At 38.2% G+C, this 20,591-nt stretch overlaps 1 protein-coding gene across 5 annotated transcripts in view; it reads right to left on the bottom strand.

Moving 5' to 3' along the window:
- Positions 1-20,591, bottom strand: part of nadka (NAD kinase a) — a 30,482-nt gene that overhangs the window by 6,795 nt on the left and 3,096 nt on the right. The window contains exons 3-8 of one of the 5 annotated variants that reach the window (XM_083554537.1): positions 15,486-15,643; positions 11,365-11,448; positions 2,159-2,288; positions 1,808-1,916; positions 1,628-1,713; positions 1-28 (exon numbers count right to left, since the gene is read on the bottom strand). The exon at positions 1-28 is cut by the window's left edge and continues 75 nt beyond it. In XM_083554537.1, the coding sequence (XP_083410663.1) occupies positions 1-28; positions 1,628-1,713; positions 1,808-1,916; positions 2,159-2,288; positions 11,365-11,448; positions 15,486-15,643 (595 nt within the window). Of the gene's footprint in view, positions 29-1,627; positions 1,714-1,807; positions 1,917-2,158; positions 2,289-3,621; positions 3,933-11,364; positions 11,449-15,485; positions 15,644-20,591 lie in introns of those variants that run through there. The other 4 variants (XM_083554538.1, XM_083554539.1, XM_083554541.1 and 1 more) reach the window with 4 other exon arrangements.

Genomic DNA, 20,591 nt, shown 5'->3' with positions numbered 1-20,591 from the left:
GGAAAGGCATAACTGGAGGCACACTCTCCTAGAACACGAAGAGAAACATCTTTGGTGAAGATGAAAGTGGTCTGATTTAACATTTCTTTACATTAATGAAGAACAGTAACAATCAACAACAACAACTAAAGCACAAGATCAGAATATGGCTACTCTCATTCGGATATGGACCGACGCGTCTTTCCGATCATTTTATTTTATATTATTATTTGCTATCTTTACCCTTTTCGGTGCAAGCTAGTGTTTGTCTTCTGCCAGCAGCTAATTAATACATAATCATACATTTCATATAGTAATCGAATGCTTTCAAGTGTATATATACACATACATACATATACCGATTAGGCATAACATTATGAGTGGTGAAGTGAATAACACTGATTATCTCTTTATTAAGGTGCCAGTTATTGGGTGGTATTTATTCGACAGCAAGTGAACATTTTGTCCTCAAACTTAAAGTGTTAGAAGCAGGGAAAATGGGTAAACGTAAGGATTTGATTGAGTTTGACAAGAGACAAATTGGGATGTCTAGACGACTGGGTCAGAGCGTCTCCAAAACTGCAGCTCATGTGGGATGTTCCCGGACGGCAGTGGTCAGTATCTATCAAAAGTGCTCCAAGGAAGAAACAGTGGCGACGGCTGGCCCGTGTGGTCGGATCCAACAGACGAGCTCCTGTAGCTCACATTGTTGAAGAAGGTATTGCTGTTAATGTTTGACAGGTCAGGACTGTTTTGGCGATCAAACAATTTTAGGCAGGTGATCATAATATTATATAGTCTAATCAGTGACTATTAGGTTATTCCTGATCGGACACACACACACACACACACACACACACACACATACACACTGTGTACACAAGAATTTCTACATTGACTAACATTATTTTATTCAAAATGTATGAGTCAGGGCCGCATTTGGATTCATATCACACATCACATTATATATGCTTAATTTGAATAACTCAAATAAGAATCCTGCTGCTTATACAACCTGGCTGTTAAACCTGTAAAACCAATAAAAAAAATAAAAAAAAATAAATACATATTGCAAAACAGCTTAACTGAAGCTCGTGGTGTTGTGCCAAGCATTCCGAACACTTGGAAGATGTTTGGAGTTATGTTTATCATGTTTGGAACCATAATGGAAGAAGTTTAGATTTAAGTTGTCAAAAGTAATTCAGTAGTATGTTTGTAACGTTTTTAAAAAGATGTCGGTGTTACAGGATCTATGTAGCTAATAGGAATAATTCCACTTATTACAGAAATTGTTTTCTGGTTTGTAAATTGGAGAGCAGTTTTTTATTTTATTTTATTATTTTTTTTTTTTGCATAAAGGTTTTGGCTAAATTTTGCATAAAATTTTAGTCACAAAGCAAAAAAGACTACAATTTCCCTGAATAAAAGATAAACTCTTAGCAAGGAAATGTATAAAAAAAAAACTATAAAAAAAAACTAAAAAACAATTTTATACAGTGTAGTTAGTAATCCAGGCCTCTACATATGTCCTTTACTGCCATAATCTGAAATCTAAATCTCCAAAAGGTTTGACTAAGCGCTTTGTCTTTCACAACACTTGAACACGAACTTGTTCCCTGTAATTTTATAATCAAGTCTTTCATCTGACCTGAAAGAGAGAGGAAGCATACAGCAAAGTTCCATCGCCTCCCAAACAAATGATGAAATCGACCCGGTTGGAGATATCATCATAATCTGTGAGAAGTACAGCAGCAGAAGTGCAGGTTAGGGATTAAATAAAACACTGGCACTCTTGAAACATCTACGTATGCATGGTGAGTTGGTGTACCGTCTCGAAAAGTGCAAAAGCTCCTTTTCACCGCCACGAAGCTCTCGTCGTTCGAAATGGCGGGATCCTCCAGGACTTTCCTCTCCACGTAAACAATCATTTTTTTCTGCTAAGGAGGGGAGATGATACAGGACAGGAAATACGAGTGAGCTTATGTTGCATACAAAAGCATAAAGAGACAACAAGCCAGTTCAACAGCAACAGCTAATGATGTCAATAATTTTTTTTTTTTATGTTATGCAATTTATGCTGCTCTACAGCTATGAAGTAAGAAACTGCTTATAGGACTTGGAGAATTTCACATGCTGCATATTCTGAATAAGAAATAGTGGTATGAGGATATATTCAGACCTCTGTGAGGAAGATGCAAAGCTCTTTGAAAGGCTGCAGAAGACTGGCATCCTGAATCTTTTTAATTACAAGGACACTTTTGGGTGGCTTGTTCCAGGTCAACCTCTGACTCGCTGGGTCCTGAATATGCCTGTAAAACACACACACACACACACGCACGCAATCACACACTTGTGTGGGAAGGTAGATTAATGGCTAAGACAATTGGTCTTTGGATCAGAAAGTCATGAGTTCAAATCCCATCCTTACGAAGCTCCTATTCCTGAGCCCCTGAGAGTCCTGAGCCCCTAATCACACCACTGCACAGGTATATAAATGAAGAAAATGTAAGTCGCTCCGGATAAGGGTTTATGAAAATTGCTGTAAATGTGTGTGAGGAAGTTCATGTTGGTTACAGAATGTAATCAAACAAATTAGCACTTTGCCCTTGTCTCTCACAGAAAATAGTCCAATAGCCCTAAGCCCTGCACACTAGATTTTATTATTATTTATTTATTTTTATTATTAAAATGAATCATTTTGCATCATATTTCCTGATAGGAGACACAGTGGCTTAGCACACAAGCAGCTCAGCAGCAACTGAGCAACAGAAAAAAACCGGCTTTACCATTACATAACCCTAATCAGTATTAGGCTCCCTTATACTTACCCACACAAAAAGCTTTGCCCTTTTTGAATCATGCATTACCAAGTCCTGTCTATTATACATTTGCATTGATCGTCTACAATATTATTCCCACAGCCTTGCTACGTTTATGAAACTGAAACCACAGCTGTCGCATTTGTAAATAAGGAACTTCTCACCAAAATTATGAAAAAACAGTGTTTTAAAAGTCTCTGGTAAAAGTACTGACTACACTTTATCACTCAAGTGAAAGTATTGTTTGGGGATTTGACATGTACTTTAGTAAAAAGTAGTCATTACTACTACCTGTTTTAGTGTCATGCTGGTAACTGGACCTCACATCATATTATATTAATACAAAATTATTTAAAATTTAGTTATCTAATGAATGTATCCAGGCTGAACATCCACCATATAGAACACAAGCAGAGAAAAGATGTTGATCAGGTGATCAGGAATGTCTCTGTTCTCAGTCATGTTTACATCATTGACTCCCTCTGTCTCATCCACGTTACCCACAGACTAATTGTTGCCTTTCGTCGCACTTGTTAGCTTCATAGACTAGTCTAAATCTGTGGTGTGTGAGAGCCAGCAAATGCTACACCAGTGGTAGATTGAAAGGGCAGCGATCATGTCAACAAAAGGATTCAAATTGAAGTAACGAGTCTGAATTAAAAATGTAAGAAGAAGAAATTACATATATTAGTTTAAAAAAAAATTTATAAGTGAAAGTAAAACGTTTTCTGAAAAAATTAATAATGAAATAAAAAGTACTGATACCCGTAAAACCTACTTAAGTACAGTAACAAATTATTTGTACTTCCCACCTCTGTCTTACCAATTCCACATGCACGTGTTGAACTTCATGGTTTCCAGCATGTGACGTAGCCCTCAGTCGTGGTCAAAAAGCTTTGTTTCCTAACAAAAAGCACCTCCACGCCTCATGGTGTGTGTGCACGCATCGTTCTTGTTTGTGTATACCTCCACAAAAAAACCAAAAAGAAAACAGGTCGAGCGTCTCAGTCCTCATCCCTGATTGCTATCTAGAGTGATTAGAGGAAGCCTCCGAGTTTAAAAACAAACCTCTCTCCTGACCACGCCACTCAAGCCCTGCCCACATGACATGTGTTCCAACCTCTCACAAAGACAGCCTGGCAGGGATTGGCCGGATTACACAGGCTTTTCTTAGCATGAAGTCCCACCCACAATTGCATAATTTAATCTCCCTGGTATTTCATAATGAATCTGCAACTGTAAAAAAAAACAAAAAAACAAAAAAACAACTGTTAAATAATATGTAATTTTTAATATTAGGGGAAAAAAATAAAAAATAAAAAAAGAAAGATTTCTAAGTACTATACGTGAGCATTGACAGAGGAGAGTACAAAGTACACAGGAGATACACTATCTATAAACAAGAGAATCTACTTCAAATTAAATACTGACCTTGACCCTAAGCTGGATAAATAAGCCTATTCGGTGGGGGTGGTGGGGTCTATTTGTGTATGGGCAATGAAAGCATAATGACAATAAGCACTCTTTTGATGAAACTGGGAGGAACCGCATTCAACAAAAAACAAACCCGTATGAATGCAGAACCCCTATTTCCATTCATTAACATGATAAAGAGGGCTGGATATTCAGTTTCATCATAAGTTAACACCTTCCAAGGAATCTGCAAGCGAGTATCTCATGAAGTATCGCGTATGAATGTGTCTGAATGTGTGAGAATGAACTTGCGAAACTCTCCTCGCCATTAAACCGCTATAACCTTCATTACATCAGGCTCATATTACCTGTGATGGTAGAGTGTGTGTTTTAGGGGCATGTTCGGTCGCTGCGCTGAAGCAGCTTGTAAAAAAAAAACACATCAAAAAAACATTGAACAAACTCTTTCACCACAAGTCTCTACAATACAGCACCTGCTCTGCATTTATCATCTTCAACTCCAAAGAAAACATTCGTATGCATCTTGGGCAACAGGAGTGCTGGGACTAAGCTTATCTTGAGGCAAAATTCAAAATAGATCCAAGTAAAGCTTTTATTGTCATTTCAACCATATATAGCTGACGCAGTGAAATGAGACAACGTTTCTCCAGAACCCTGGTGCTACATTAACAACATAAAGCTACATAACAGAAAACACAGAGCTGAGGACTAGTAAGTGTCCTCGCCACATAAAGTGCATCGATACCTCTGATAACTAAGAATCACTATTTAATGAAGAGCCGATTGTTTGTTGAAAATGAACGCGCGTGAGGCTGCGCTGTCAGATCAAATCCTAAAATCTGATCGGACATTTAGCATGAATCGGTCTGTTGAACGAGTGCTTGGCGTGATTTGGTACTGCAGAGTCATGCTGAATTTCACTGTTAAACACGATGCAAGGCATGGCGATTAAGACCAACAGAATTGCGTCATGAAGAATGATACAATACAATGAAAACAATACAATCTGACCACATAACACTAAGTGCTAATCGATTTACACAGGAGCGCATGGCCGTATTTGTTTATAATTTATCTTATTTCTTCACATATCCCAGCGATGTCAAGAAGCTGGCGTCAGCTATGTTACAGTGCCCCCAGTAGCAGAGAGTGTTAAGGGCCTCCCTCAAGAGCCCAAAATTGGCAGCTTGGCGATACTGAGGCTTGAACCCACAACCTTCGGTCCATTAATCCAGAGCCTTAACCACTGAGGTCCCACTTCATAGATTTATAGAATTATACCACAGTGTTGTGAATCTTTATTCTGATTGGTCAAAAGCTTTTTTTCTGTCCCAGCAGCCCTGACAGCAATACTCTTGTTTTTTTATTATATATATATATATATATATATATATATATATATATATATATATATATATATATATATATATATATATATATATATATATATTTTTTGTGTTTGTTTGTTTGTTTGTTTGTTTGTTTTATACATTATCATGCTTGCATAGGCATATGGCAAATGCTACACAAACAGATTCAAAACATGTGTAATTGTTGATAGGATGGGACAGGATAGGATCTTTCTTAACAGATTCAATGAAAAGAAAAAACAGAAGGTTTAATGCTGTTATAATGCAGGTTTAAACAAAAAACTTGTTGGTTCATCTTTAAATACAAGCTTGCGTTTGTTGTCAATTTGCTGTAATAATAATAAAAAAAAAAAACGAGCACTAAAAGCATGCCAAGGTGTGCTGTTTTTGGAAAGAATCAACCTCAGGGTTAAAATAAAATAAGAATGCATTGTTAATTCTGTTATTACGTTTTCTGATTCAACAAAAAAAAAAAACCTCAAATTCGGGCTGGAAAGAACGTCAGTGTCCAAACTTGTGACTATTATGAATACTATGACAAGCTATTGACAAGCTTATCATTTGTGTATGTAATGTCTGGCTTCCCCCCCCAAAATTTTCATGAAGAGATGCCAAAAGCGGTAATGTTAATGTTTAATAACTGTACAAATATCATGTTTTTGCAGTTGACAAATTTATTTCAAGTTCATTTCCGTTGCTTAATTATTAATAGGGAGTGTGCAGTTTCCTGATGATCCTATTGTGTTAGGGTTGTGTTAATTTATTGCTCTACCGAATGGCACACAGCAGTGTATGTGCACTCTACATTCTGAAATCCTCTGCTTGTGACTAATGACTAATACACTGATGTTTAATTTGCAATAGGTCTTAGATTGCTGCAATCCCCTGGACATCAATAATACATGTCCTGAGAGTTCAAGGAGTGGTATGCTATATTAACGTCAATATTATTATCATCATTATTACTGATTATGCACTATTATCATCATTTCCTCACAATCGGTGCGCTGTTGCCAAAAAGGGCTTCCCTCTTTCCTGTGTCCAATTTTATCTAAAGACCTTCGCTTTTGGTAACAAAATAGTAGAAGATTTTATGAATCCAACACTTCTTTAAATTTTCTATTAACAATTCTTCTTATGTTCCCTGGTGATGCACCATGCTGTCATTTGAGGTAATTTTTGCTCTTGAGAAACTGTGGTTTCCCCTCAAAATAATTTCATTTTTAGCTTCCTCTTCCTTTTCTTTCTAGTTGAATCAGATTCCCCACCAGATCGGTCCACCCACAAGCCGGACACAATATTTACCTTCCAAAAAAGGAATCTTAACCATCTCACAACCTTGGTTACAGCACTTGCATACATAAGTTCAGTATTTTTAGGTTTTCTTTCAGTATATTTATATAGTCATTTACAACATGAAACTTTGTAAAATGTATATATATATATATATATATATATATACAGTGGGTACGGAAAGTATTCAGACCCCCTTAAATTTTTCACTCTTTGTTATATTGCAGGTATTTGCTAAAAACATTTAGGTTAATTCTTCTTCCTCATGAATGTACACATAGCACCCCATACTGACAGAAAAACACAGAATTGTTGACATTGTTGCAGATTTATTAAAAAAGAAAAACTGAAATATCACATGGTCCTAAGTATTCAGACCCTTTGCTCAGTATTTAGTAGAAGCCCCCTTTTGATCTAATACAGCCAGGAGTCTTTTTGGGAAAGATGCAACAAGTTTTTCACACCTGGATTTGGGGATCCTCTGCCATTCCTCCTTGCAGGTCCTCTCCAGTTCTGTCAGGTTGGATGGTAAACGTTGGTGGACAGCCATTTTTAGGTCTCTCTAGAGTTGTTGTGAAGCCACTCCTTCGTTATTTTAGCTGTGTGCTTAGAGTCATTGTCTTGTTGGAAGGTAAACCTTCGGCCCAGTCTGAGGTCCAGAGCACTCTGGAGAAGGTTTTTGTCCAGGATATCCCTGTACTTGGCCGCATTAATCTTTCCCTTAATTGCAACCAGTCGTCCTGTCCCTGCAGCTGAAAAACACCCCCACAGCATGATGCTGCCACCACCATGCTTCACTGTTGGGACTGTATTGGACAGGTGATGAGCAGTGCCTGGTTTTCTCCACACATACCGCTTAGAATTAAGGCCAAAAAGTTCTATTTTGGTCTCATTAGACCAGAGAATCTTATTTCTCACCATCTTGGAGTCCTTCAGGTGTTTTTTAGCAAACTCCATGCGGGCTTTCATGTGTCTTACACTGAGTAGAGGCTTCCGTCGGGCCACTCTGCCATAAAGCCCCGACTGGTGGAGGGCTGCAGTGATGGTTGACTTTCTACAACTGTCTCCCATCTCCTGACTGCATCTCTGGAGCTCAGCCACAGTGATCTTTGGGTTCTTCTTTACCTCTCTCACCAAGGCTCTTCTCCCCCGATAGTTTAGTTTGGCCGGACAGCCAGCTCTAGGAAGGGTTCTGGTCGTCCCAAACGTCTTCCATTTGAGGATTATGGAGGCCACTGTGCTCTTAGGAACCTTAAGTGCAGCAGAAATCTTTTTGTAACCTTGGCCAGATCTGTGCCTTGCCATAATTCTGTCTCTGAGCTCTTCAGGCAGTTCCTTTGACCTTAATGATTCTCATTTGCTCTGACATGCATTGTGATCTGGAAGGTCTTATATAGACAGGTGTGTGGCTTTCCTAATCAAGTCCAATCAGTATAATCAATACAGCTGGACTCAAATGAAGGTGTAGAACCATTTAATGATGATCAGAAGAAATGGAAACCACCTGAGTTAAATATACGAGTGTCACAGCAAAGGGTCTGAATAATTAGGACCATGTGATATTTCAGTTTTTCTTTTTTAATAAATCTGCAACAATGTCAACAATTCTGTGTTTTTCTGTCAATATGGGGTGCTACGTGTACATTCATGAGGAAGAAGAATGAACTTAAATGATTTTAGCAAATGGCTGCAATATAACAAAGAGTGAAAAATTTAAGGGGGTCTGAATACTTTCCGTACCCACTGTATATAAAAAAACGTTTTTAATAATAAAATTGAAAACGTCAGGCAAGAAATCCAGACGGTTAATATAAATCCAAATTATTTTACAAGTAACCCTGTAGACAGCAGCGTAATTATAGCAGACAATCAACTACAAAGCTTCACTCCTATTCATGAGAATGACTTAATTTCATTAATATCCTCATCAAAATCATCAACCTGCATTCTCGATCCCTTGCCTACAAGTTTCTTTTAACAGATAACTCCAGAGGTAATTAAACCTGTTTTAAAAATAATAAACTCTTCCATTAGCACTGGTTATGTACCAAAATCCTTTAAACTGGCAGTTATCCACCCCTAATTAAGAAACCTGACCTTGACCCATGTCCGCTGTCCAACTACAGACCAATATCAAATCTCCCCTTTATATCCAAAATTTTAGAAAAGGCTGTAGCACAGCAGTTATGCTCACACCTACTTATGAATAACATTTTTGAAATGGATCAGTCAGGATTTCGGCCTCATCATAGCACAGAGACGGCGCTAGTTAAGGTGGTAAGTGACCTGTTATTGGCCTCTGATCAGGGTTTTGTCTCCTTACTTGTTTTGCTCGACCTTAGTGCAGATTTTGACACCATTGATCACACTATACTACTTACTAGACTTGAGAACGTTGTTGGAATAAAGGGAACAGCTCTCTCTTGGCTCAGGTTTTATTTGACTGATTGCTACCAGTTTGTTGATGTAAATGGTGAGTTCTCCACACTTGCCGAGGTAAAGTTTGGTGTTCCTCAAGGATCTGTCTTAGGCCCTCTGCTTTTCTCTTTATATATGCTGCCTCTTGGTGAAATTATTCATAAACATGGGATTCGCTTCCATTGCTATGCTGATGATACACAGCTGTATATTTCAGCAAAGCCAGATGAGAGAGATCAGCTTAACAATGTTGAGAAGTGTGTAAAAAACATTAGACAGTGGATGCTTGATAACTTTCTTCTGCTCAACTCAGATAAGACGGAAGTACTTTTACTAGGACCACATGCAGCTAGAAGTAAACCTTCCGATTACGTAGCATCTCTGGATGGTGTTTCTGTTTCAGCATGTACAGCTGTCAAAGACCTTGGTGTGATTATTGACCCTAGCCTTTCCTTTGAGGCTCACGTGAATAATATCACCAAGATCGCCTTCTTTCACTTTAGAAATATTGCTAAAATTAGAACTATGATGTCGTTACAGGATGCAGAAAAACTAGTTCATGCTTTTGTTACTTCTAGATTAGACTACTGTAACGCCTTACTGTCTGGGTGTGCGAGTAAGTACATAAAGAAGCTTCAGTTAGTTCAGAATGCAGCAGCAAGAGTCCTTACCAGATCTAGAAAATATGACCACATCACCCCTGGTTTAATCAGTCTACACTGGCTCCCAATCAAATCCCGCATTGATTATGAAATACTACTACTGACGTATAAAGCACTTAACGGTCTCGCACCGCAGTATCTGAGTGAACTTCTGTACCAATATGATCCTCCACGCCTAATAAGATCAAAAGGTGCTGGCTATCTGTTGGTTCCTTAAATAATGAAGACTACAGCAGGGGGCAGATCTTATTTATTTAATCAAGCCTTTGATCAGTAGATTTTTTTCTTAGGTAAAGGCTCAGATCTGGAGGGAGCATGGATATAGAGTGTTTGGTGAACTGGGATATTCGTATGCTGTCGTCCCCTCACATTCACACGTTCACTCAGGTTTGCTCTCTCTAGAGTTATACATGCTCCTGAGGCTCCAGTGACCATTGTGCCTGCCCCTCTCCCCTCTGTGGATCTTCCCACTTCGTCCAGGCATGCCTCTGGATAGTGTTCTCTTCGACTGGAGGCCACTCTGTGCAGCTTGGGACGGTTTCTAATCAACGCGAGTGGTTCCATAAAATTCAATTCAAACCATTGAGGATGGATTGGACTGTAGTTAATGTCAACAGTCTGCTACACTGACTCAGGAATACAGTCCGCTTCTGATCACCATCACTGTACCCCGCAACATTGTATATCTGCTTCAAATGGCCATTCGGTGCAACCCAGATGAGGATGGGTTCCCTCTTGAGTCTGGTTCCTCTCAAGGTTTCTTTCTTATGCCATCTCGGGGAGTTTTTCGTTGCCACAGTTGCTCATCAGGGACAAACTTACTTACAAAGGACATATTTACTTTTAATCACCACATTATCTGTGTAAAGCTGCTTTGAGACAATGTTCATTGTTAAAAGCGCTATACAAATAAAAATGAATTGAATTGAATAACAACCTTTACACTTCTGGGAAGATGTTCCCGGAGTGTGGTTGAGGAGATTTGTGCTTAATCATTAGGGTGTTAGTAAAATCAGGTGCTGACTTTACATTCTGCAATTTGTGGTTGAGGTTAGAGCTCATAATCTTCCACTCCAACCCAAGTCAACCACATCTTCATTTAACTGTCATGCTACTGCATTTCAAGCTGTCCTATACAATTTTGTGCCTCAACTTTGTGGTAACACTTTAGGAGAAAAAGGACATATGGCTGGAAAAGTCAGGTGTCCCAATACTTTTGCAACACAGTGGATATACTCTTGCCAGGGGTACTCCAGGACATTTACCTTTGCTCAAGTGAGTGATCACTACAGCAGCAGTATTTTTACTTAGTCAGTGTGTTTCATACTCTTTTACCAAACTGCTCAACATTGTGAACAAGACTATTCCAAATAACGGATTTTCACTTACATCACTGCTTTTGGGTTCTTCATCATACAAGCTTTGGGCCCAAATGTGGTCACTGGACTTGGTCCATGTAGTGACTGTGTGCGCCTAAAAAAAGTAAAGAGAAAAAAAGTAGGAGTAAATATTAACTTAATGGCTCGACACATCTGTGAATACACACAAAAAATTTATAAATAAAAGACATTTCAAAATTGTAATTTCGGTCATTCTGATATATGCATATTACAGTTTGTGAAAATCCCTGCAAGACAAAATGTACCATAAATTAGCTTATAGAATCTTGTTAAGCCATTTTCAAGCATAATACAAATTTCTTCTTTTTATGTACGATGTCTGGAAGATCACCCACGCGATTATATGGAAGCCTGTTTATGGGCACAGAAGTCAGATGACATCTCAGAATCATGTCATGACAAGTCAAATCCCATATGACCCACTCATTTTCCTTAATATATAATTACAGACATTGTCAGTATAACAGATGGTAAAGATTGATTGATATATTTCACATTTAACATGACAAAAAAAACTTATAAAAAAATGTTCTTTCACCCTGAAACAGAAAGAATAAATAGTTATATAAATACAAACAGCTGATAAAAAAATCTTTAATATAAGCAGAAATGAATGTGTGCTAATCTGGGTGTATGAAAAGGTCTCGTTTTTCCACTCAGCACAAGAACTGTTTCATGATTGTGAGTAAAATGCAGCAGAACAATTGCACAGCTGTGAGTCATGAATAGCCCCAGTTCAATCACAAATGGCATCAAAGATGGGGAATTTCAAATAATCTATCCGGCACGACTGGATAGAACTGAAAGGACAAATTGAGAATTAAAAAGATTCATCACGGACATTTCAAAGCGCCGGAAAGCAAGTGTTGCTTTCAGCCATGTGGGGACCATGTTCTAATGCAAACACAGCAAGTCCTCAAACAGAGGTTTTATTATGCCCCCTACTGGCACAAAGCAAATGTTCATCTTTTAGAAAAAGTTCATATCTTCTTCTTTCGGCTGCTCCCATTAGGGGTCGCCACAGCGGATCATCCGTCTCCAAACTACTGCCACTTTCAGACCAAATACCCTCATGTCTTCCTTCACCACATCCATGAACCTCCTCCTTGTCCTTCCTCTTTTCCTTCTTCTTGGCAGCTCCATCCTCAGCATTCTCCTACCGATGTCCAAATGAACTCAATCGGGCTTCTCTCTCTCAGTCACCAAAACGTCCTACATGCGCTGTCCCTCTAATAAACTCATCATAATCCCGTCCATCGTCGTCACTCGCAACGAACATCTCAACATCTTCAACTCTGCTACCTCCAGCTCCGCCTCCTGTCTTTTACTCAATGCCACTGTCTCTAAACCATACAACATCGCAGGTCTCACCACCGTCCTATAAACTTTCCCTTTCACTCTTGCAGATACTCTTCTATCACAAATCAAGAAAAGTTCACAGTAGTAAAGAGCAATTATTTCGATTACTTTCATTTAAAACCTTTTTTTTATTTACTTAATACAGAGTTTGCATAAAAATGTGTTTTTGCATGGGCAGAAATGTTATTTATATATACTTTTAGTTTTTCATTCCATTTTCTGTAAATGCCTACTGTATCCTGACAATCTTAATTTGGCTCCCAAGAGTGCAATGGCACAGCTTTTAATGTGTTCATCATTTTGATTGTTGATACTAAAGCACTTGACTTGCAACTGTATGCAGCTATAAACTACATGATGTCATATACATTTACAGCATTTAACACACACACCCTTATCCAGGGTGACATATAAAAGTGCTTCAAGTCTGGTTCACTACACTACAGTTACTCTTCTGGAGAAGTTGCATTCGCATACACACTAAACATCACCTGCACACTGTACATAATATATCAAATCTTCATAACTATGCAGTCTCGAAAAAAAAACTTAGTCCTTAGTCTGAATCACTGTGCATGCTGACATGCTTTTCTGCATAGCAGTAAAAAGTGATTATTTACTACAAAGTTTGTATAGAAAAATTGTTTCTGCACTAACATTCATTCATTCATTAATTTTCTCCCGCTTATCCGTAATTCGGGTCGCGGGGGCAGCAGTCTAAGCAGCCCTTTGACTGCTGCCCAATCCTCACAGCACCGTCCCTTACGGTCCCTCCTGCAGGTGGTGAGCCCACGGGAAGGCGGCCCCACGTCACTCCGACGTCACGGACCTTGATATTTCCCTCGTAAGGGACCCCCGGAGCATAGAGGGTTAAGGGCCTTGCTCAAGGGCCCAAGAGTGGCAGCTTGGCGATACCGGGGCTTAAACCCCAGACCTTCCGATCGGCAACCCAGCGCCTTAACCGCTGGAGCCACCACTCCCCTCTCTGCACTAACATCAATTTTAAATAAAAATAAATAAATAATAATAATAATAATCTGCACTAACATCAATTTTATTATTAATATTTATTTATTTATTTATTATTATTATTATTGTATTACCCTAAGCCTAGTTTATCACCACATCCTGTTTAATCGCCAGAGACTGCCAGACTAGGGAACTTCAATCTACGTAGGCCATGTCACAGTTTTTAACGTTTCGAACGTTTCGAAAGTTGATAGTGAAGCACTGGACCTGCGAATGTATGAAGTTATGAACGACAATGAAGTCATATATTTGGTTGTTCTGCATTAATTTAACAACATTTTTACTCTGTATATATTGCATTATTTAACTGTCTGGTTTACAATATAATTGGTAATAAAGCTATTTCTGATTCTGATTAATAAGGAGTTGTTCCTATTTAAGTGGCTGCCAGATGTTTATAATAAAAAGCCTGGTTGGTTCCCTATAAGGCAGCAAGACCACACTAAAACACTATTTAGTCCCCTTAGCTCTTTTTAGTTCTAAAAATATGCCGTTTTACACACGTAAAAAAAGGGAACAGCGGCTAACTGGGGCAGAGAAATGATGCCAGTACACTGCAAATATCTGTGCTTCTGATAACAGAGCTGGTTGTGCAATCAAAATTCATCAATCATCAATATAATAATTTGCCAGAATCGCTTTTATGATCAAAGCATAATCTTAACGTGTCTGCAAGGAGAGCAGCACACTATTGCATTGCTGAAATAAAAACCTTTAAGAATAAAGGAGGTGTGACCGAGAGTCTTCAAATCTTCAAGTCCAGGTCTCCAAGTAAAGTCAATTCACCAGACTGTTTTTAAAAGTTTTCAATACTGCGACTACTTGCATTCATATATGGAAACTTCTTTAGCCCATATACAAACACACATACACTGTATTCTGTATTTCGTAATGAAAGCACTCTTGCAAGCCAAAGATTAGAAAAGCCATGTTTAAAAAGCTATTATTATGGTAGTTATTAGTAAAATTATTCAGTTTATTTTCTTTTGGAGTGACAAGAAGACACAACAATGTAGAACCTGCATGGAGGCCTTATGCTGAGTTTGCTCAAAAACACAACTATTTGCTGCAGTGTAAAGAAAAAGACTGAATTACTTGACTATCGTAGCAGTTACAGCACGCAAACGCGATGCGCTGTGCACATTTTGCGAAACTTGTTGTGTTAACCGTGTCGCAAGGTGTGCTGTTAGAAAACGCAAAACCCACGAGATGCAGCAACGAGAAAATATCAGCGGTTTCAGTAGAAACGGAAGGAGGGTCTTAGTATTTAGCAAGCAGCAAAACTTTATTAAGTTTAAGATCCTATTTATTTATTTATTTATTTATTTATTTATTTGTTTGTTTGTCTATTTCTAAAAGTTAAAACAGCTTACCCTGTGTAAACTTTTAAGGCAGGCAATTTTTTTTTTTCCTCTGGAATATTTAATAAAAAAACTAATTACGTCCTTTAAGTATTCCATTACAAATACAGTATTTTGCGCTCTTTTTTTGTTTCTAATTCGGGTTTAAATCCATTGCTTGGATAGGAGAAAGTCAGTAAAATAACAAGGTGTTTATTTAAGTAAACATTGTTTATTAAGTTGTTCGTCACCAGTTTTGCACATTCATTTACTAAACAAAACAAAAATAAATGTAGTCCACCAACTCATTTACAACCCACATTTAATTCATTCTTTTGTATGAATCTGCTTGTGTCAGGAAACCTGTGAGTTTGTTTCTTACCTGAACTCTGCACAGCTGGGCACAGCCGAGGTGGACATGCTCCTGGCTTTTGGTTTATTACGGAAAGCTTTTCCAGGAACGGGAGGCTCCTTTCCCCCACAGGACTTGCAGGCCGTTTCCGGCTTCAGCATCCAGCTCGGGTCCCCGGAACTCTCCATCTGAGATGAGGACACGGATGGAAGACAGGACAGAGCGAACAGATGAATGTCTTAAAGTTGTCAAAACTCGAACGTGCACGGAGGCTTGCCGTCTTGCTGGTTGCCTTGGTCATGAGAAGTGTCTTTGTGAACTAGTTCAAGACGACGTATTCGCTGATGCAACTTGGAAGTAAAAAGGAAGGGCATTTTATACTCTGTTCACCAAACAAAACCCTAAAACAAACCTCTTAGGGACACATTGTAAAATTCTAAACGATACATTGCAAAACACTTTTTTCGCTTATTACCAACACAACTACGTTGAAGTTAATTCAAAATCTATTTTCTAATTAATCTTATCTAATGTAATCATTTTATGTTGATTATAAATCAACTGCATTTAGAACTATTTAGATTTTGCTACCTAGATCTAAAATATAGGTCACAAATTAATGGTTACTTTATATACAATAATATAATAATATATAGCGAAAAGACTAATAATTATCTAAAAAATTTTTTTTTTACCTATATAAATATGCTAAACATTGTGTATCCAACTTGTTTCCGATACACAGCTTTTTTTTTTTTTTTTTACATTGATGCATCACATCGTTAACTTCTAATACATTTTAATGACATTAATAACGCAAATTAATTTAAACAACACAAATTTTTATTCATATTAATGCAGTGCGCATTTGTTTTACTGATACTGAAGTCTCAAATCAAGCACTAAAATCCGCCATGATGCACACATCCGGCAATTAAAACCGTCCGTGTGGAAACATAGCGAAGGTTCCGTTTGGTGTCCTGATGATTTACGCAATTTAAAACACTATAATTACTTTAAAAACATTTACAAGAGTATTTTATCCATGCTCTATGTTGAGTATGGTTTCACTAATAATAAACATACTTTTGCATAAAGCATCCATATTTGTCCAGGGCCATGTTGATAAGGAGTATAAAAACTTTAAAAAGTATTAATTGAACATACATGAGTTGCAAATAATCACATGTTAACTCATGACCAGTGTTGGGCAGTTACTTTTAACGCGTTACTTTTGACAGTAAATAATACTGTAACACGTTACTTTTTAAATAAAGTAACTCAGTTACCGTTAACCGTACTAGAAGCTAGAAGCTAACCCAGTGTTCTGTTCTACATTGTTGATAGTTTTCATACTTCAGCTGTGAAAGGAACATGTTTAAGAGCTCAACACAACAGCAAAAGCCACTTTAGTTTTTGATTCTGAATATATTATTCAGCTTGTTTTGTTATTTATTTCAGAAATCCTTGTGATATATTCAGTTTGTGCAGGTCTGACTTAAATAAAATAGTGTTTAAAAATGACTTTGTGTTTAAGTCAGTTTTGTGTTTGTAGACCATAACGCATAAAAGGGCATTAATGGGAACATTAAAGAACGTTCTTTAAATAAGTAACTAAAAAGTTACTTTTAAAAGTAACGCATTACTTTTTGGTGTAAGTAATCAACAAAGTAACTAAGTTACTTTTTGAATGAAGTAACGAGTAACTGTAACTAGTTACTATTTTTTAGTAACGAGCACAACACTGCTCATGACAATCATGCAATTTAAAAAAGTTAAATAAAGGCAACACACCATGGTCCTGGGAAAAGTCAGCGTCCAGTCTAGACATGAGCACGGGTTAATGAAATGTCTGACGTGCCAGTACTCAGTGTTGGGTATTTGTTATGCTCTGAATCCACATAAGGTCGAGGAGAATTTTTTTTTTTTATGGAAATTCCAGCAATATTTTCTGTCGAACGCTAGACTGCAAGTTAGATTGGGAGTTTTAGGAGTGAGCGATTTGTTTTACTTTCATGCAGGAAGGAAGCGTGCAATCAGATTTCTGCACTTACAGGACAGAAGTAAGAGGATCATATACAATGTGAATATTTACGCTTGGCTCAACTTTGTTTTTTTCCCCCCACTGTTTTAATAAATGTAAAAACTGCACATTCCTGTACTGACCAATAGACTATTAGAATGCCGGATCAAAGATGCATTTTTACCTCCGAACAGTTCCCCAAACCAACTACTCAGGTTAACAATACAGTTCCAAGATATTCCCTCTACGCTGTAAAAGTCCAGCTCTGTACAGAGAGAGAACACAGGAAGCTGTGGAAGCTGTGTTGTGGATATGAGAGTAGGGAGGTCAGAGAACAGTAGGTTCACAGAATGGCTCAGACCTGGTACAGGGTTGAACCGCAGCAGCTGTGATGGATGATGAATTCAAATGAAGCCAAATTGGCTCAAGTACGCAGAGACGGAAAAGGAATGTTCGTGACTAGACAAATGCTCGACGCCCAATGACGCAGTGTTTCATGTAAAGCAGAAAAACGCAGCTGGAAATTCACCTCCGAGTAGAGAAACAAAAGATCGGCTGCAGAATCGGACTGGTTAGCAACTTTTACCACCACAATACAACTGTTAAAAAAACGCTGATCTACTGCATTGTGTAGCGTCTATGACAAAGTCATGTGACAAAACAAACGAAGCTGCACATAATAGCGAAGCTGCACATAAGAAAGTGAACATTTCCTTCCTGTTTACGTAAAAAGGTTACTGTCAGTGGTTTATTTGGCTTTGACTTTTTTTTTTCTATGGAGGGACTCTTCCGTCCATCATGAACATTTAAACCACACGCTGCATTCGCTAAGCCAGCAGCATTGTGGCTGACCACACACACACTGCTCATACACAATGTATCTTACATTCAGGCCCTCATGTCCAGACTTTCATTCCACAAGCCTTTCGACCCCTCAATACAAAGGGAAAGGACTGACACACACTTAAATGACCATTTTTAAGTTCGTTGTCAAATACTAGTGTTTACCAATAAACCTGATTTTGATTTACATAAAGATTATTCATCATGATATGGACAATTTATTAACACATTTCATTTACTGGTCATTGTCATCATGTTTGCACTTGTGCGCTTTATGTAGTGTTTATGTAGTTTAGTTGTGTGTCATCTAGTAATCCTCAAGTAATGTTGTTTGTTTCACTCTGTAACATCTGATGTACCGGATAACATGAAGAAAAAAAAAACATAAAAGCCACTTGACCTGACTTCAAACAATGAGTGGCATTCATGAACACAGCCCTTAAGTCAATCCACTGATTTGATTTATTTTAGATTTAGCCATTCCAATATGTTGACTTGAATTTGTGCTTTGGGTTTTTCCTCTTGTTTGTTCCTTACCTCCATCATAAAACAAGGTGCATGCCTGTGCACCCAAGGCACATTTTCTTTACTTTTCTTCTTAATTTTTTTTAGGCCCATAGTACTGCATGCAGATCACATTAAAAAAGAAAAAAAAAAGTTTCATCTTCTTTAACATTTTTTTCTTTGACTTTAACAGGGGCTTGTAAATATATATTTTTTCAGGTTCTCACTGTGAGGCAGCATGTAATTTATTATTGTTGTCTCACAGCTCCAGGATCCAAGGTTCAACCCTGAGCTCAGTATGTTTTATGTGGAGTTTCAGCACATGTTGACTGGCTATACTAAATATATAGGTATGGATATACTGATCCTCTGGGTGGAAAAATGCATTTTTCTCCTCAACTTAAAAGGTCTGGACAGACACACACACACACACACACACACACACACACACAAAGACCTTCAGTGCAATTTTTAGCTCTGTGTACTTGATGTAGTCCTGTGCATTTTTTCTAGTTAGGATCATGTCATCTACTGTTAGTTTAGATCATTTTACTTAGCACCCTGGCCCAGGAGGAAGCTTGTTTTGTTTCACTCTGCACTCTACCAAATGTATGTGCTTGAAATGACAAATCCACCTGACACTTGACTTGAAGGACCGGGATTTATGCCAGGAGCAGTGTATATACACTCCTTCCCTGTAGACCAGGATAAAGCAGCTATACAAGAAAAAAAAAAAAAAAAAGCCATGTTTGCACACACTGTAAAATCTAGCTGAACGTTCCTAATGCTAGCTTGCCTATCATATCTACAGGTGCCAGCAGATGAATCACGTGTGCGCTACAGTAGTCACTCCCGTAGAAAGATGCTGCACCATGTCTCTCCATACTGCATTTTCCTGAAACTTTCTGATGGACCTGCCCACATCGTATCGCCTCCTCCCATGAAAAACGTGAGAACACCTCTTGAATCAATAGCATTTAACAATCCGTATACTAGGTGGTATCAAAATGTTTCTAGACTAGCTCTGTTTTACAAGAAAGTAGTACATCACCTTTAAAATGGTCCCCTTGCACAATAATGCTGCACTTCCAGCGTTCCTGCCACTTCTGAAATGTGCCCTGGAGGTCTTATTTTAAAGCACTTCAAGCACATTCTATGATCCGTGCTGGATCTCCGCAATGGTGCCAAATAGGCGACGATTGACCTGGATCTTCATCCTCGGGAAGAGGATGAAGTCTGCAGGTGCCAAATCTGGCGAGTATGGTGGACTTCTGAGAGGTGGCAGGGTGTGCACATGGTCAGAAAAGCAGACGTGGTAACACGTTTAAAATAGCACCAGTTGCACAGCTTCAGTACACAGGACGATGTCTTTTGGCACACTGACTCAAAGTTCAGTGTTCCCTGTGACTGTGCGTGCAACCTTATGCTGCCATCTGTTGGCATGCTACAGAACTGCTCTCGAAACTTTTTGATATCAGCGCGAATATTTTTTAAACCATTTATGTAAATTTGTAGAATTTCTAAGGCTTGGAAATATGAATGTCTATGAACACGGATATCCGTTATAACCTTCTATAATATCTATCATAAAGTAAGGCAACACTCTGTAAAGGACCACTTTTCTGTTCACATTAGAACAGATATATCACAGGTATCACAACAAAACAGTTCCCACCACCAGCCTGATTCACTAGTCACTTTATTACGCAATAAAACGTGACATCCAGGTAGATGTGGAGCTTTTTTTAGCATTAGTTAGCAAACTA

Source organism: Silurus aristotelis (assembly GCF_946808225.1).
Source record: "Silurus aristotelis genome assembly, chromosome: 11".
Taxonomy (NCBI): domain Eukaryota; kingdom Metazoa; phylum Chordata; class Actinopteri; order Siluriformes; family Siluridae; genus Silurus; species Silurus aristotelis.
Note: the sequence above shows the minus strand (reverse complement) of the source record. Positions and strands in the feature narration are given on the sequence as shown.